At 42.8% G+C, this 17,919-nt stretch overlaps 1 protein-coding gene across 1 annotated transcript in view; it reads right to left on the reverse strand.

The window, feature by feature from the left end:
* Positions 1 to 17,919, reverse strand: part of PES1 (pescadillo ribosomal biogenesis factor 1) — a 207,981-nt gene that overhangs the window by 17,857 nt on the left and 172,205 nt on the right. The window contains exon 9 of the mRNA XM_082256075.1: positions 17,312 to 17,401. Coding sequence (XP_082112201.1) covers positions 17,312 to 17,401 — 90 coding nt within the window. The remainder of the gene's footprint in view (positions 1 to 17,311; positions 17,402 to 17,919) is intronic.

Consider the following 17,919-nt stretch of genomic DNA (forward strand, 5'->3'; position numbering starts at 1 on the left):
CCACACTCAGTGCCCATAGTGCTGCCAGTCAGTGCTCATCAGTGCCTAGATGAGCAGGCACTGATGGGCACTGACTGGCAGCACTATGGGCACTGATTGTGGGCATTGATGGGGGGCACTGATGGCGGGCACTGATGGGGGTGCAATTTGTGTATGTTTTTACCTTTAGTAATCAGGGCAGTGGTGATCAGTGCCCTGATTACATTCCTGTGTGTCCCCGGCGGCTAACGGCTCCCCCTCCTTCCTCACACTGCAGGCTCCCTGTGAGGAAGGAGCGCCGGCGATGAGAGATGGATCTCATATGTTTACATATGAGATCATCGCTCATTGGACGGCCCGATCACGTGGTGAATGGCCGCTGTGATTGGCCATTGACCACGATCTGTGATCGGCCGTGTCCAAGGGACATGGCCGACACAGATTTTCCCCGCTGCGCGTTCGCGGGAGCGCGCGCGGGGGGGGGGTGTTGCTGGGAGGCCGTACAAAGACGGCCTCCCGAAAATTCAAGTCCGCGCTGCAGCCGTATATAGGCTGTAGCGCGGATGGGGGGAGGTTAAATGAATAAAACATGTAAACTGGTTAAATGAATGCTAAACAATTGCCTCCTATCCTCCAGTTTGCTTTCTTTGATACTGTATAAAGTAGATGAAATACTCACAGAAACTAAACATGCATGCAGCAGATCAGTTTATAGTAGGACTAGAAAAATTGTGCCTGCTTGACTGCATGCCTAATCTGGCCACAGCAGAGCAAACAAGATCTACATGGACAATGGAAGATATACCGAACCAGGTGAAATAGATTTGCTTGAGACTCAATATGTTGGTGCAGGCCCCAGCTCGCCTCCGTACAATATGCATTTCAAGAAGAAATGGCTGCACACCACAACTGGTCCTGAGTCCTTTAAGACTGGGTTCACACTATTGCGATGTCAGACATCGCATGTGATTCGCTGTGGAGAGCAGAGGCGGGTCAGGTGGGACCGTTGCAATAGAGCGTTTTGGACAACCCTACTGTTTTGTGACAATGTTGTAAAGTAAGCGGAAAAGGGAAACACCCTTGCTGCTTTGGAGGGCCTGTGGGTGCCAAAAGGGGGTGTCATTTCGCATATACCCATGGCATGTGTGAGCAATATATCATTTAGTGACATCTTTGTGTAAAAAAAAAAAAACAAAACAAAAAAATAATAAATTTCCCGCAACTTGTGGCAAAATATAAAATATTCCATGGACTCACCATGCCTCTCAGCTAATAGCTTGGAGTGTCTACTTTGCAAAATGGGGTCATTTAGGGGGGTTTTTGCCATCTTGAAATTTCAGGGCCTCTGAAACGGTGACAGGTAGTGCGGAGGTAAAATACGCAATTAACGCCATTAGAAAACCTGAAGGTGGGGATTCATTTTCGGGGTCCCATACACAGCTAGGCTCCCAAAAAGTCTCAGACCCGTGCTATCCCTGTACTCAGGAGAAGCAGCAGAATGTATTTTGGGGTGTCATTTTACATATACCCATGGCATGTGTGAGCAATATATCATTTAGTGACAACTTTGTGTAAAAAACAAAAAGTCACCTTCCCGAAACTTAGGGTAAAATATAAAATACTCCATGGACTCGATATGCCTCTCAGCAAATAGCTTTGGGTGTCTACTTTTAAAAAAGGGGTCATTTGGGGGGTGTTTGAACTGTCCCGGCGTTTTATGCTCAATCTTATCCACACATCACCCACTCTTTAACCACTTGAAAACCAAGCCTTTTCTGTGACTTTTTGTTTACATGAAAATATATATATTTTTTTTACTAGAAAATAACTTTGAACCCCCAAACATTATATATTTCTTTAAAGCAGAGGCCCTACAGAACAAAATGATGGCTGTTGCAAATTTTTTTGTCACACGTTATTTGCGCACAGATTTTCCAAACGCAATTTCTGCGAAAAAAATATTTTTTTTCAATTAAATGCACAAATACACTATATAATTCCAAATTGTTTGATAAAATTTAAAAGATGATCTTATGCTGAGTACATAGATACCAAACATGACATGCTTTAAAAATTGTGCACGCCTGTGCAGAGGCAAACTACGTACATTTCTAAAAGCCTTTAAAAGTCTTTACAGGTTACCACTTTAGACTTAGCCTGGCCATACACTATACAATTTTCTTGTTCAACTTTCCTTTAGATTTACCAAAACCATGTAATATAGGGTCAAACCTAAACACTTTCAATTTGTATGCAGTCAGGCAGGCCCTTGCACTACATAGTTTAAGGTAAATCTAAAGGAAATGGAATAAGAAAATTGTATAGTGTATGGCCAGCCTTACAGAGGAGGTCTACTGCAAGAATTACTGCCCTTGACCTGACGTTCGTGGCGATACCTCACATGCATGCTGCAATTGCGGTTTACATATGACACTAGACCAACACTTGCATGCGCCTTTGCGCGCAAGCACAGGGGGACATGGGGGGGCTTGATTTTTTCATTTATTTTGCTTTATGTTATTTTGAAACCTTTCCTTTCATTTTTTTAATCATTTTTATTGTTATCACAGTGAATTTAAATATCCCCTATGATAGCAATCTGTAGTGACAGGTACTCTTTTTTAAAAAAAATAAATAAAAAATTGGGGTCTTTTAGACTCTAGATTTCTTCTCTGACCTTAACGCATCTGCCAACACCAAAATTGGTGTGATGAGATGCTTTCCCAATGGCGCTGTTTATTTCTGGCAAAACAGAAGTCATGAAATGCTCGTAGCTTCCGGTATCTTAGGCTATAGAGATGATTGGAGCCATTCTCATCTCCAATAATTGAACCACCGGCTGCACTCTCGGGTGAACGGGTGGGACAGGAGAGCCAGAGAAAAACCACGGAAGGCGGCGGGAGGGGGGGGGGGGGTATAGGGAGTGTTGAGTCCCCTCCCACTGTATGTAAAAGCAGTCTAGGGGCCAAATATCTGCTAGGATTGCTTTTACATGCAAGCCGACCGCTGGCTGTAAAAAACGATACCAAGATGATGCCTAAACCTGCAGGCATCATCCTGGTATAACCACTCAAAGTCCAGCAATGTACCAGTACATTGGTGGTCCTTGTTTGGCATATAGTGTAGGTTTTTTTTTTTTTTTTTCTTCATGGAGCCTGTGGGCTGAACGAAAAAAAGAGAACCTAACAAACCAGCACAGGAAAATTGTGTAGTACACACACCATTAACCGCCCAACATCCAAACCCACTTATTTAATGGTGGGTATACATGACAATATTCCACGTATACCTAAAGGTATTTTAACTGCAGTGGTGAAATCAACCTACCACACCGCTGCCATCAGGAGGTATCCATATATGCTGAGCGCAAACGCTGTTTGTGTCAGAATATATAAAATCAGTGTGGCAACTGAAGGGTACCTGCAAGAGAAACTGTTTTTCATTCTTTTGTTAACCAAAGTACAGTAAAAGTACAGTAGGAAGAGTAGAAGAACATAACTGACACGACAACTGTTTGACTTTATTTTATATTTTTTTTTTAAACTTTTTTTTTTTTTTTTGAGAACTGCAACTTTCCAGCTTAGGGTCTCTCAAAATGTCGATAGCCATCGAACATCTTTCGAGACCCTGTGTTTGTGTGCCCTACACTAATACTCCACTAGTGTGTGGTAGCGCTCGAAACATTCCCCGATGCAGAGACCAGGTTGGTCAGAACAGCCGGGACAATAATAACGGTGTCACGCCTAAATCCGCGCCTGCTACAGACATGACATCTTCTTTGGGGGTATCTTTGGGTAGGGGTACTAGGGAGGACACGTGAAAAGTGCCAAGGGGAAGTTAGGCAGGAACACCTCCTGGGTACAGGTAGGCACTGATTATCTCTTCCTGGAATTCTCGGAAGGATCCGGTTCGTCCTGACGCCCTGTATAGGACAAAGGTGTTCAGCGTAGCCAATTGGAATAAATAGACACTTTTTTGTACCAGCGTCTGGCTTTACGGGCAACTAAATATGGCGCCAAAAGCTGGTCGTTAAGGTTCACCCCTCCCATATCAAGGTTGTAGTAGTGGACACAGAGGGGTTTCTCCAGAACGGCAGTTGCCGTAGAAATTTGGACTGTCGTGTCAGGATGAAGGGAGGACAGAAAGAAAACATCCCGTGTATCCCTTCACTTCATTGCAAGCAATTTGTCTGTTTTCAAGCAGGCTCTCTCCTCCGACAAAGACGGGAATTTACAAGTCGTTGGGGGAAGCCCCGGCGATTAGGTCGCACGGTGCCACATGCCACATTTGTAATTCAAGAAGGTGACTAAATAGTGGCACGCTTGTGTAAAAGTTGTCCATGTACAAATGGTACCCCTTTCCGGATAAGGGTGACACCAAGTCCCAAACTATCTTGCCGCTGCTCCCTATGTAGTCTGGGTAGTTGGGGGGCTCCACAGAGCTATCTTTTCCCTCGTAGACCCAGAATCTAACTGTATAGCCTGTGGCCCTGTCACACAGCTTGTACAGTTTGACCCCGTATCTGGCACGCTTGCTGGGGAGGTACTGTTTCATAGCAAGGCGGCCAGTAAACGTAATCAGGGGCTCGTCAATGCAGACAACTTGTTCGGAGGTAAACAAGGCTGCAAACCGCCGATTGAAGTGGTCTACGAGGGGCCGAATTTTGTGGAGCCGATCATATTCAGGGTCTCCCTGAAGACGACAGATTTCTTTGTCGTTGAAATGCATAAATCGCAGAATTGGCTCGGATCTCGCCCTGGACATGGAGTACACGCGCGTATGGTGAATTGGGCTAGTGGACCAATATAGCCGCAATTTGCTCTTTTTGGTTATGCCCATGTTGAGGGAAAGGCCCAGAAAGATTTTAAAAATCGGGAACCGTTAAAAGGTTTCCAGGCGAATGGTCTGGCAAGGGGCGAATTTGGGTTGGCGGCGATGAATTGTTGTGCATATAAATTTGATTGATCCACAATAGATCTGAAAAGATTTTCCGTGAGGAACAGCTCATAAAAATTCAGGGGCGTAAAACCAGCTGTTTCCACGTGGATTCCAGGTCCAGTAAATGGGGAAAGTACTGGCGCTGTAGTATCAGTGGGTTGCGAATTGGGATATGCCAGCGCATCAGGGAGGGCACTATGGGCTCTACCGGCCGGTCTTCGAATACGCAGTGGCTGAGGGCCACTACTTGTGCTAGCCACCGCACCAGCTTCAACTGCACTTATGGGACTCGCCACGTCACCAAGTGTTACTGCAGTGCTGGTTGTACTAGGTCCAGGGTGTACTAGGCCGCTGGCGCTAGCCAGGCCACCAGGATGAGCGGCACTAGTACCGACACTCTGCTCCATACGAGCACCATGCGATTCCTGCAGCTCAGCAACTCCAGAATGCGATCGGGTACGCCTGGGTCCAACAGGGACCCGTCCGTCGTCAGAGCTGTCTGTCAGGGAGCCGCTACTCTCTTCAGGTTCGTATACTGACCCCGATTCTGCCAGTGAGGCTTTCCCTTCGCTCTCATCTGACATGGTCAGTATACTGTAAGCCTGTGAACTACTGTACCACCGTTTGGTCATTTTAGTAACTAAATTTACTGGTACAGTAGTGTGACTCACAGGTAAAAAAAGCACCTGGTTGTCAAGGACTATTTCAACCGCTACCAAAAAAAAACTGCAAATCTTAGCAGGGATCAGGCCTGACTCTGCTAACACAGCGGTTTTGTGTTTTTTTGTAAGTGACAGTAATCTATTAATTACTAAACTTGCCTGGGTGGGGTGGGGTGGGCTGGGCGGAGGAGTTAAACGCAGGTGCTGGCAGGAATCAGTGTTGATCGTGCAAACACCGCGTTTTGGGAACCCTAAACTATGGGGACGCTAGTATAGTTCTGATCAGATCAGATATTGATCTGTTCAAACACTATACTAGTAATGGAAGTGTGTGTGTGGGGTAATCAAGGGGTTATTTCCTACTATGCACCAGGGATCTGCGCTATTTTAGACTGACGCTAACACCAATGTCAACTGTGTCACTAATAATGGTGATCAGAAAAAAAACTGTACACTGTAAAAGTAACACTGACAGGGCAATGAAGGGGTTAACTTGGGGTGATCAGGGGGTTAAATCTTTATTTGGGGGGGGGGGGGCAGCGGGGACTCTAAACCTACCTGGGAAAGAAAATAATTCACTAGTGCCAACTTGCCAACTCAAGTCATAATCGCACCGATACAAAAATACAGTAAACCACAATATTACCTGTGCGGGTAGAAAATGCTATATACTGTATACAGTGTGTGTTGTGACAAGGGGTGTAGAGGTGATGGGGGGGGGGGGGTCAGGGAGTTAAATCTTTATTTGGGGGGGGGGGAGGGGTGGCGGGGACCCTAAATCTCCTTGGAACAGAAACGAACTCGCTAGCGCTAACTCATGTCACAATCACACTAATACAAAATACAGTAAAACACTATATTACCTGTTTAGTGTGCAATGTAACAGGGGGGGAATGGGTTAACTGGGGATGATCAGGGGCTTAAATCTTTATTGGGGGGGTGGCGGGTATCCTAAGTGTAAAAGGAAGGGCCGCAAGCGCTAAACCTGGTCACAAGTCACACTTATACGGGTATATAGGAAAATGCTATATACAGTATACAGGGTGTGTTGTGAAAGGCGGTGTAGAGGTTAACTGGGGGGCGATCGGGTGTTAAATGTGCCTATCTAACGTGTGCGGGTGTGCTGGTGCAGTACTCACAGTTTAGATCTGCTCTCTCCTCTCAATTAATCCAAAAAGGATTTGGGGAGGAGAGAGCAGGCACAGATAAGTATCTGATTTGGCAGGACCGATCAACAGGTCCAGACCAAAAATCATTGGCCTGGACCTGATAAATGATCGGTTCTGAACCCAATCAGGCCATCAGCAGCGCCGGAGGCGTGCAGGATCGCGCCCCAGAGCGACGGGAATGAGCGACGTAGACTACGTCGGTTTGCCTGTAGGGGGCTGACTGCCGCAGTAAATAGTAGTGCGGCGGTCGGCAAGTGGTTAAAGTAAACAAAATAAAATACAAAAATTGTAAAAAGCAAGAAATTGGTTTATGGATTTAACATTAATCATGTAATATATGGTAGTATATGCAGCACATTTAGAGTACAGGCTCTCCTCACTTAACGATCAGGTTGTTAAACAAATTGGTTGTTAAACGAGGAGCCACAAGTAACCAATATTTTAAGCATTCCTAACTACTGTACTGTATTCTGAAAAAAAAGGTCTAAAACACAAAACTATAACTGAATAACATTGTTTAAATTTTGATAAGTACAGAAAACCATAAAAATCCTTTACTGTACTATACAATGATGTATAGTGCCCAAAAAGCTGGTTGTAAGTCTGAGCGGTCGTTAAACGAGGAGTGTCAGTTATACTGCTCTAAAAACAATGCCATCACCATGAAGACACTAAAGGCAGCTTTAAAAAAGTTTTTGTACTTTATAGATTATATAAAGGCAACATCAGGTGTTAACTGGAACATGACCTAAGTCCACATCTGGTAGCGATTAATAAGTGATCCTTATATCACAACCAACGCAACATATAGATAATTGTTTTATGGCATTGTGCTAGGAGCAGCCTGTTACTGCGGTTTTCCATCAGCGTACCCATCACACAGTAAAACCTTACAGTGGAATAAGCATCATGTAGGTTTTTTTCATGTAAAGTACATGCATTCATAAACAATAAGTTATTCCCGATATGTGCCTGTTGTACCATGTACTTGTATGAAAAAGTATCCTGTTCGCTTGGTACAACCAGCCTGTCATATTTTACATGCGATTACTAACAGCGGCTATAGCCGCAAGCTGTTTCTCCTCCACCAGCTCCTATGCAGCTAAGAACAGAGGGAATGTGATTACTTGCTATAGCCACAAGCAGTAATCACAGTATTCTGCCGGCCGGACTCCCTGTGCCCCCTCCTATCGGCAGAATACAAGAGCGCTAATCGGAGGCACTCCCCCATAACAGTCAAGCGATTTTCTTTCCTTCCATCCGTAATGGAAGGAAAGAAAATGTATTCCTCCATGGCTTGCCTTAGCAATCTAGGTATGCTTTCTTCTCACAAAGATCACAGTACTCCCCCTAAAAAGGTCTTGATGTTACTTTTCTTCTTAAAAGAACGGCACAATTTTGTTAACTAATTATCTAGTCATCATCTACTGCCTGAACTGAAATGCTGGCTCAGAGATGCCAAAATTTTGTAAATACTGGTGCTTGAGGTTCTTAAACTGGCCATGCAGGGGTCAATTTTATTCAACCAGTAGGTTATAGAAGAAAAAAAAAAAAAAAAAGGAAGGGTAGGGTAGCCCACCCCAGTAGTGCCCCCCAAATCAGAACACACAGATCAGTCTATAACCTGCAGCGCTGATCAAACTAGGAAATACAGATAGAGCAGTTGAACAGAAGTCAACTGCCAGTTAAACTTCTGTTCAACCGCTGTGACCATACATGGACTCCAGTTCAGCCAGTCCCTGCTGAACTGGTCCAAATTTCGATCCATGTATGCCTAGCTTTAATAATGTTTAAAAGTATCTGACACAGAGCAGCTCCCAGCTGCAGACTCTCACCTTGTGATTTGAAACAAGGTGATAGTGTTGTACTCGGGGTAATAAGTGGACGAGGGGACTGAGAAAATTAGTCCTCGCACCTGAAGCAAACTGATGAGTATAGCATAATCAAGGCACAGTCCATTTACTTGGCTCAATGACTGAATTTTTATAATAAAGACAGATTAAAAAAAAAAAAAAAAAGATTGCTTTTTATACTGAGGACACCAGAAATGTATTCATGCAGACTTGAATGTAAAATTACTGAAAGGTCCTTCCTTTTGCCTGTAAAGTAGGTCATTTTTAATGGACACTGCAACAGTCTTACAGACAGAAGTAGAAATGGGCATGGTTGTTTAAAGCAGACCCTGCGCTAAAATTCAAGATTTTCTGCTTTTAGAAAAATGAAGTTAAAAAAACCCACTGTAATTACGATGTGGCAACCAACACAAATAACACCACTTTGGATCTCTTTAAAGGGAGACTTAGCTTCCAGAATATCCATGGTCAATATTCTAAGGCTTCCGTTAAAAAAACACACACTTCAAAATTCATGCCTGATGACCAGACTCTCCTTACAGATATGAGATCACCTGAAAAATTTACATAGCCTGATGTCTTCACATACCCTTCTCATTTTGATTATTTGAGATCTGCTGCTCATGCTGAAATAAAGGAATCTGAAAGCATTTTTACCCTAGTTTTACCTAAAACATTGCTCTTTTTTTAACAGGCTCAGGCTAATACCTTTTGAGATGCTTCAAACTGAGCATCATTTTCACCCTAGATCAATTTTTAAATATTTACAAAGCAATCAAGCATCTTTCTTCTTATATAGCTCCCTAGCATGACTTTTCTTTACAAACAGCCTTTGAGAGTTTAATTTCAGGAGAACTACAGAGCTCAGGGTAGAGACACCAACTCAGACCCGGAGGAAAACCGCAGGAACCGGAGCCAAATGTCTGCTGCCGCCATTGGCCCCATCTCAGCCACCCCCCCCCCCATCCTGATGACCTATACTAGTGTGGATTCCATACATTTTTGGGAAAACTGCCAATGGTCTAGAAGAGCAGCTTCCAGTGTCAGGCTACCAACAATACAGGGGAGCGAGATCCAGGTAAAGAAAGCGCAAAAAAATTCCCAGAATAGACAAAAAAAAAAACTCTCTAAATTTTTCACACTTGTGTGGCCTAAAAGTCGAATGATTTTGACTGGACTTGAAGCAATGCCTGTGTAATCTTGAGGGCTATGGACCTCAAAACGCATTAAAGTCAGACCAAAGTAGTGCAGGGACTACTTTTAAGTTGCACAGATATGAACGGTACTCATTGGAAATCATGGAGTAGTCGCAGGACAAGTCGCACAAGTGTGAAGGGGGCCTAAGGCCATACCCACAAATAGGCAAAAAAGGGCTGAAAAGAGCAAGGCAGGTAACCACAATCACCCGCACAAGCAGAAAACAACGATGGGGGGGGGGGGGGGGGGTTTTGGTGTCCGAAACATAACTGACAAGAGGGAGGGAGGGGCTTTTTAAACTGTTTCTGTACTGTGTTTCCTGTAGAGGGCAGAGCTAGTATCTCATGTGGCCATCCAGGAAGATGCTTTGGGAAATATGCATAAACTATCACCTCCTTATTTGGTAAATGGGAACAGGATTTTCATTGATCTCTTCCGGTGAAAGAATTGGATAGATACGAACAAAAACTCAGCCAACATTTGAGCAGTTAAGGGAAATTATAAAAAAATATATTATACTGATACTGAGTCCCTCAGGAGTAGCCTTGCTAGGTCCCCACATATCCATCACATTGTTTTAGGGGGTGGCAGGCACATTGTTCTTTTACACATATGGTGGAAATGAAATGCCCTAAGTTAAGAAATCTTGGATCAGGGTAGATCAACTTCTATAAATGTTGGTGGGCACTTCCATTCGCAAGGACCTTATGAGGCCCTATTGAACAAGAAACCTGATTTGGGAAAGTAGTTGTAAACCCTGATCATACTCAACATCTAAATGACAGGGCACACCCCCAACCAGTTAAATTGGAAAGGTTTTAGGAATAAAAGTAATAAATACCTTTGTCTTTTTTTTTTCATGATTCAGAGCTAAGGCAGGCAGAGTGGGTCACATATCCTGTGATGTCACCTCAGCTTTTTGAGGACCTCTCTCAAGGTCAAGCAACGCACAGTTGAGCTCAGTAAAAGGGATGAGTGACCTAGTAGTGAGCGGTAGCCCTGCCCCCCAATCTAGACCACAGTGACATATCCAGTTAGGGGATTGATTCCAGAGTAAACCTTGTAAAGATTGGGGGCATGTGCACTTTGGTGTCAATGCTGCAGAGGCTCCATGAGCCTGCAGATCTTTGCCAACACCAACAAGAAACTATGGGTGACTGCCAGGTTGCACAAGTACCGTAATTTATGTTATGATTTTAGACAAACAAAAGGGCACATAAACATAGTAAAATATAAGGAAGGCTTTCCTTTTTTTTTAACTTTAATATACTTACCTTTTCACTTGCTTCCACCTGCAGCCCCTAGATAAAAGAGATGTTCTACTGCTGCCAACAGGATCCCAGGGAATGGAGAGTATTCCAGATCTTGCTGAGAAGACACTCACAGCGACTTCTGACTAGATCTAGAGTGCTCATCCTTCCCTGGAATCTCATCAGCAGGAGGATGGAGCACCGTAGAAGTCAGATCAGCTGCATTTCAATAAGTAGGGGAGGGGCATCTAAAAATCTAAATACTTTTACGCCTACATGCATTGCTCTCTATTCTCATGCAAATCATGTGATGCATGTGCTGTGCACAAATTCTTTTTTCATTTACTTATAAATTACATTTAAAGTTCACAGGCAAGTCAAATAAATTGGTGCCTTGGGGAAATTATTTTTTAAACACATGAGACAGCAAGGTGTCCACAGAGCGAGTGTTTGGTAACAGATCTCCAACATAACCTAGATTTGTTTATCAGAGTACAGAATGGTTTTTGTTTCTGCATACAACCCCAATTCTAAAAAAGTTGGGAGGTTGTGTAAAATCGACATAAAAACAGAATGCAATGATTTGCCAATCTCAAACTCCCATTTTATTCACAAAAGAATCCATGGTTTATAGTGGCAGCTGGTGACAGGTATGTAAGCATTCCTGTAGGTATTTTGGAAGTGGGTCTTGGTTTGTATCATATGGTCTACAATATCTATTTCCAGGTCCAAAAACTTTAGATGTTGTTTACTGATGGACCAGGTTAACTGTATATTCTGATCATTATTTTTTAATGTTGTTAGTAAACCTTCCATATCTGATGTTTCTCCTTTAGCTACAAGTACTAGATCGTCTATGAAACGCCTGTACATAATTATACTGGGTGTGTGGGTGAATGTCCGCTAATGTCCCAGCTAGTTTATATTGTCGAATGCTGTTAAAGATGGATAGATGTTTAACTCCACTACTCACCCTCTGAACATTTCAGGAAACTAACAGGTTTCTCCCATAATGCAAAATGTTGATAACAGAAGAAACAAGACGTTCATACAGCAGGGAGGGTAAATTAAACTAATAAAGGAGCAGTTCCAATATGAGAACCAGCAGCGCTTGCTCAGCCAGGACCAAAAGGGGAAAAAACCAACAAGCCACCATAACAATGCATAAAAATACCAAAAGGAAGTCATAGAGGTATATAAAACAATGTAAATTTTTGCAGTCACTCCAAGGGCCCAATACAGGCCAAATAGATACTCATCACTACCAGCGATGGGTATGGTATGAACATTTTTGAACATTCAAAAAAGGGAAAACATTTTTGGTTGAACTTTCTAAGCAGGACCAAGTGGGTAAGGGGGGGTCTCTATGTCAGGACCCAGACTCAGGACAAGAAGTAAAACACTTAACTTCAGTTAAAACTAGAGTAATATGAGACAGTTTGTAGTTTCTGCCTTGCTAGTATAAGTGACAAGTTTCCAGATTAAAAATCCATAGGATATAAAACCGCACACTGGTGATCATAGGACATTGCCTTAAAAGGAATCAGGTTGCAGCTGAACTTTTCAGGGTATGTTCCACTTGGTCCAGCCATTGCATTGCAGAAGTGGGGTTATCAAAAAATCAGGTCTCACTATTAGCAGCCAAGCATAGACTTGCAGGATACAACATTGCATAGGTGACGTTCAAGCGACAAAGCCTGTGCTTCACTCCAGTAAACATGGCCCTCCAGCACTGGAGTTCCGCAGAAAGATTTTTACATTATCCGCAATAAGAGGCACTCCTGGTTCTAACCTTGGCGAGGATGGTATCATGGTCCCAAATGTTGAGGAGTCTAAATAGAAAAGGACGAGGAGGTTCTCCAGGCTGAGGGGGCCGAGCAGGAACCCTATGGGCCTGTTCCACAAGAAACCTGGGGGAGAAGGAATCCCTACCAAAGCTGTTAATCAGTAATTTTCAATGAAGGTCACTGGATTTTTCCCCTCCGCGAGCTCATGGATTCCAACCGCCCGCACATTTTTGCGCCTCAGCCTATTCTCCAAGCCATCTAGGAGGGTTGCATGGCTAGTGGATAAAGGTATATACATAGTGGACTTCCTTTTGTAACATGCCCCAGTCATCCTCCATCGTGCTTACCCTCCCCTCCAGGGCTGCTGTACAGTCTCGCAGTTTTTGCATATCTTGCCTCATCAGAGTCAGTTTCAGTTTCCTTTCATTTCAGAGGTCAGGGTAGATATGGCTGTGTTGCAGGAATAAACAGCTGTGAATATATCCCTGAGTGTAGGCTCAGCTTTAGAAGACTCCTGATCTCCTTGTAAAGAGTCAGATTCATGCAGGGTTTGTCTACTTACTGCACCCCAGGCAGAAGGGTCTGCAGGCTCAGGTTTCAAATCCTCCAGCATGTCATCTCCTGCAGCTAAAGCTGAAGTGTTAATGGGGCCTGGAGTATTTTTAGTGGAGAGGTCTTTACCAGTGGCCTTCGAGAACAAATTCTGTGCTGCCGCTCTGGCCGAGCCTGGCGAGAGGTTATCTTGGAATGGAGGGTTCCCCGTGGATTTGATGTCCTTCCCTCTCAGGGACATCAGGTAGCCAAAGCCACAGGTACAGATAGTGGGGGGCTGCTAGCTATCCTGAGGTGATATCACCATCCGGTTTCACATCGACAGGATGGAGAAATCAGGATGTAGGAACAGAGTTTTGGTGGAGAGAGCGGTTCCTGCTGCATACTCCATGAGCTGCTAAGCCACGCCCCCAAAATGTACCATTTTACCATAAAAAAAATATTAAGGCAATTTTGAAAATAGCAGCAACATGTCTTACAAAAGTTGGGACAGGGCCATGTTTGCCATGGTGTAGCATCCCCTCTTAAAGTGATTGTAAACGATCATCATGTAAAACCTATTCAGTTTAAAACTGAAATGAAAGGCAAAACATTTGTGTATAGATATTAAATAATAATAAAAAAAAAATATATATATAAATACCCCATTTCCATGTTATAAATGATCACATTTCCTCTGTACTCAGCTGCATAAGAGCTGGGGGGTGAGGAGGAGAAGCAGCAGCACACTGATCTTCCCAGTGAATGGATATGTGGGGGAGGCGTGTCAGGACAAGTCTAATCATTGGAGGAGAGCACACCGAGTTCCCAAAATAGCTAGGGAACTGACCACGGTGTGTTCTCCTGCTTAGTGTGGTTAGTTTTTAATAGGAAAGAAGGTGGACTAGCATTACCACCAGGGATTTCACACAAAGGAAGCAATATAAAAAGAACAGGATACCTTCTGATACAAGTACATTGTACAGCAGGCACATATCAGGAATATGAAATGCTGGGATAACAAACACTTTACCAACACTCTGTAAAGTCTGGGAACTGAGCAGACTAGTTGCTGACATTCTGGGAGAGCAATGCTGTACCATGCTTTAGGAATATAAGATTCTAACTGCTCAACCGTTCTGGGTCTTTTGTCATATTTTTCGTTGTAAGACGCGCCAAATATTTTCAATTGGTGAAAGGGTCGGACTGCAAGCAGGCCAGTTATGCAACCAGACTGTTCTACTGCAGAAGCCATGCTGTTGTCATAGATGCAGTATGCAGCCTAGCATTGTGCTGCTGAAATATGCAAGGCCTTCCCTAAAAAAAAAAAAAAAAAAAAAAAAAAAAAAAAAAGACAGTCTGGATGGGACAATATGCTGTTTTAAAACCTGGATTTAACTTATTTGATCTTCGATGGTGCCTTTCCAGATGTACCATCTGCCCATTCCATATGCACTAATGCACCTCCATACCATAAAAGGTTCAGGCTTTTGAACAAAGCACTGATAAGTCAGAAGATACCTCTCCTCTTTAGTCCGGAGAATGCGGCGTCCATGGTTGCCACAGAACAGTTTGCCACTTTTTAACAGACCATTTTAAATAATCTTTGGCCCAGAGAAGATGGCAATGTTTCTGGATCATGTTCAGATATGGCTTCCTCTTTGCATGATGGAACTATACCTTGCATTTTTGGATGGCTCAGTAAATGGTTTTCACAGATAGTTATTTGGGAAGTATTCCTGAGCCCATGCAGTGATGTCCATCACAGAATTAGGCCTGTTTTTAATGCAGTGCCAAAGGAGAGCCCAAAGATCACGGGCATCTAATATTGCGTTTCGGCCTTGTCCCTTGTGCACAAAGATTTCTCCGGATTCTCTGAATCTTTTAAAATGAACTACTGTAGATCATAGTCTTTTGCAATTTTTATGCAGAGGACCATTATTCAAGTAACCTGATTAGTTGCAAAATGTTCTTCCGGCTCTTCCTTGTTAGTACCACTTACTTTGCCAGCTGTGTGTTTCCCTTTCTCGATTTTTTTGAGAAATGCTGCTGCCTTCAATTTCAAAATTACCCTATTTTTTTTCTTAAAATGGTACATTTCCCTAGTTAAACATTTGATATGTTTTCTATTGTGAATATGGGTTTGCGAGATTTGGAAATCACTGCATTCAGTTTTACGCAGCATCCCAACTTTTTTGGAATTGGGGTTGTGATTGGTTCTTGTGGTGGACCTCTTCCCCGGCATTCCTTTACTCTTCAGCCTTCTTTTATCTACTTATCTTTTCTTTTTACCCTCCATTTGTGCCCACACCCATAGGAATACTACTTAAAGCTGCAGCACTGCTAGAGAGTTTCAATATTTACACTGATACGTACCAGAAATTCCTACCCCATATGACTCTGGAGCAGACCGTATGGGAGGTGATGCCTAAGGGTATGTGATTTTCTCCGACTTTAAGCTGGGTATGCAAAGAAACTTACAGAAGTGATGTGCTGCTGCGCTATTGTATTCTGACAGCAGGGACTCATCCCCACTCATTCACCCCTTCCGTCAGAATACACAGGCTGCATGTACTGATCAAAATGCTGATTTTGCAGCAGAACCGTTTGACTGAATTTGATTTAAAGACTAGCTTCTGCTGAACAGAGACAGATACAAACACACTGAAATTTGGTTGATTGCAGCTGAACCAGCCTAATTTAGATACGTGGAATACCCTGCTTAACATAAAAGCTGGTTTATTGTTGTTTTAGAAGTAAACATCAGGTTTCTTTGAGTGGACATTTCTCAAACAAAATGTCAATAGGTTTGCAGAAGCTGTCCTCAAACAATGAGAAAATACTACTGTTGTCTACTGGGCCTATGTAAACAAGTCAACGGCATTTTTAGTTGCTTCCATCGTTTTAGGTAATTCATGTCAAACATTGACCCCAAAACTATATCAATAAGTTTAAAAAATAGCCTGCCCTTTTGTAATATTTAACCTATCATGTATGATACAAAAGTGACACCTAGAGTTTGAGTTAGGAAATGTTTTGCTCAGGAAATGCTCACAAAACGAATGTGGAAAAGGATATGCCAATAGGGGAATGGCTGCACAAACTTTCCAAACAAAAGGGCAGAGCATGGTTGCATAAAGAGATTGTCAAGTCACAATAAAACAAGCTAAGTGACTTTTAGAGTATCCCTATTGTACATGGTTCAAGCTCATTCATTAGCAATGTTAGGTAGCATGTGCATGTGTTGTATGTAAATCCTGTAATATGTTCTAAGTATAATTATCCAATGATTATAAGTAGTTTGCATGTACAGCATTCTTGTTTAGTAAAAGCACATAATACTACAGAGGTTTATGCTTCCTTGCTTTTAAGCCGGGTATACACCAAGTTTTTTCTCACTCAACCTAGCGGGCTGAACGAAAAAAAAAAACATGCACATCGCCATACGGACACGAGCTCCCCCGCCAAGCTTTGTGTTCTGATAGGGGGGACTATAGCTGCAAGTGCTGATCGGATGCTGGATTTCCAGCATGCTCATTTGACAAAAGCCAGTGGTGAGAGCGGCGTCTGTCAGAATGAGCCTTGGGTCCGCTACTGCTGCATTAATAGGCATTACACACGGAGTTACAGCTTTTTTTATTGGTGTTGCAAACATAAGCATTTTGACACCTGGATACTTTATTCTAAGACCCCAAGTAAAGTAACAATGCATTGCTGTTATACTGATAGGTATTATTCAATATAAAATTTACTGACAAGAAAAACTGAGTAGGAAGGGCTTGCAACCCATTTGCTTTGCAAAATCTAATTTGTACCTTTGACTGGAATATACCTGTGATAAAAAAACCTTTCAAATGGAAAAATGTAAAACATTCCGCACATGTAATACCATTATGAAAGCAATTACTTGCTTGCAATATTCTGCTCATAAAACTATTAACTTACATCATGTGAAAAAGCATATGGAGTGATCCACGTCACAGTCTGCCCAAGAATGTCTGCTTGATAGTAAATTCCTTTAATGGACAAGAAGACCTAAAAAAATATATTAGAGAAACTAGATGAAACATTTAAAGGAAGAATTTTTTAAAGTGTCAGCATTTTCAAGAATGATATTCCCATTATAAAGTGCTAGCCTGCAATTTATTAATACATCGAACCTTATTGGTGAAATTAGTAAATTACCCAACAGTACCATTCAAAAGAAATTATATTAAACTGTCAGTTTTTTTTTACTTAAGCTTTTACTGACTATGTAGCGTCTTTATCCTAATTCTTGCCTATGTTCCAGTTTAATCTTGAGTCATGACAGCTGCCCCAAGGTTTCCCGTTTCAGGGTGGTTCTTACCTTGCAGCACCCTATGGAGCCACCCTTGCAAGGAGGCACTAGGGTTATGCCTCCCTCTACTGTGCGATAATAGAAAAACACAGCCCTGTACCCTAGGATGGCAAGGCACCCACTGCTCCTCTCTCCCCTTCTCCAAGCTAATAGACTGGTAACAGACTGCATTGTCCACTGTTAAAGCTTTACTGTGAAGACTGAATTTCAGCAC

Source organism: Pelophylax lessonae (assembly GCF_965119305.1).
Source record: "Pelophylax lessonae genome assembly, chromosome: 1".
Classification (NCBI taxonomy): domain Eukaryota; kingdom Metazoa; phylum Chordata; class Amphibia; order Anura; family Ranidae; genus Pelophylax; species Pelophylax lessonae.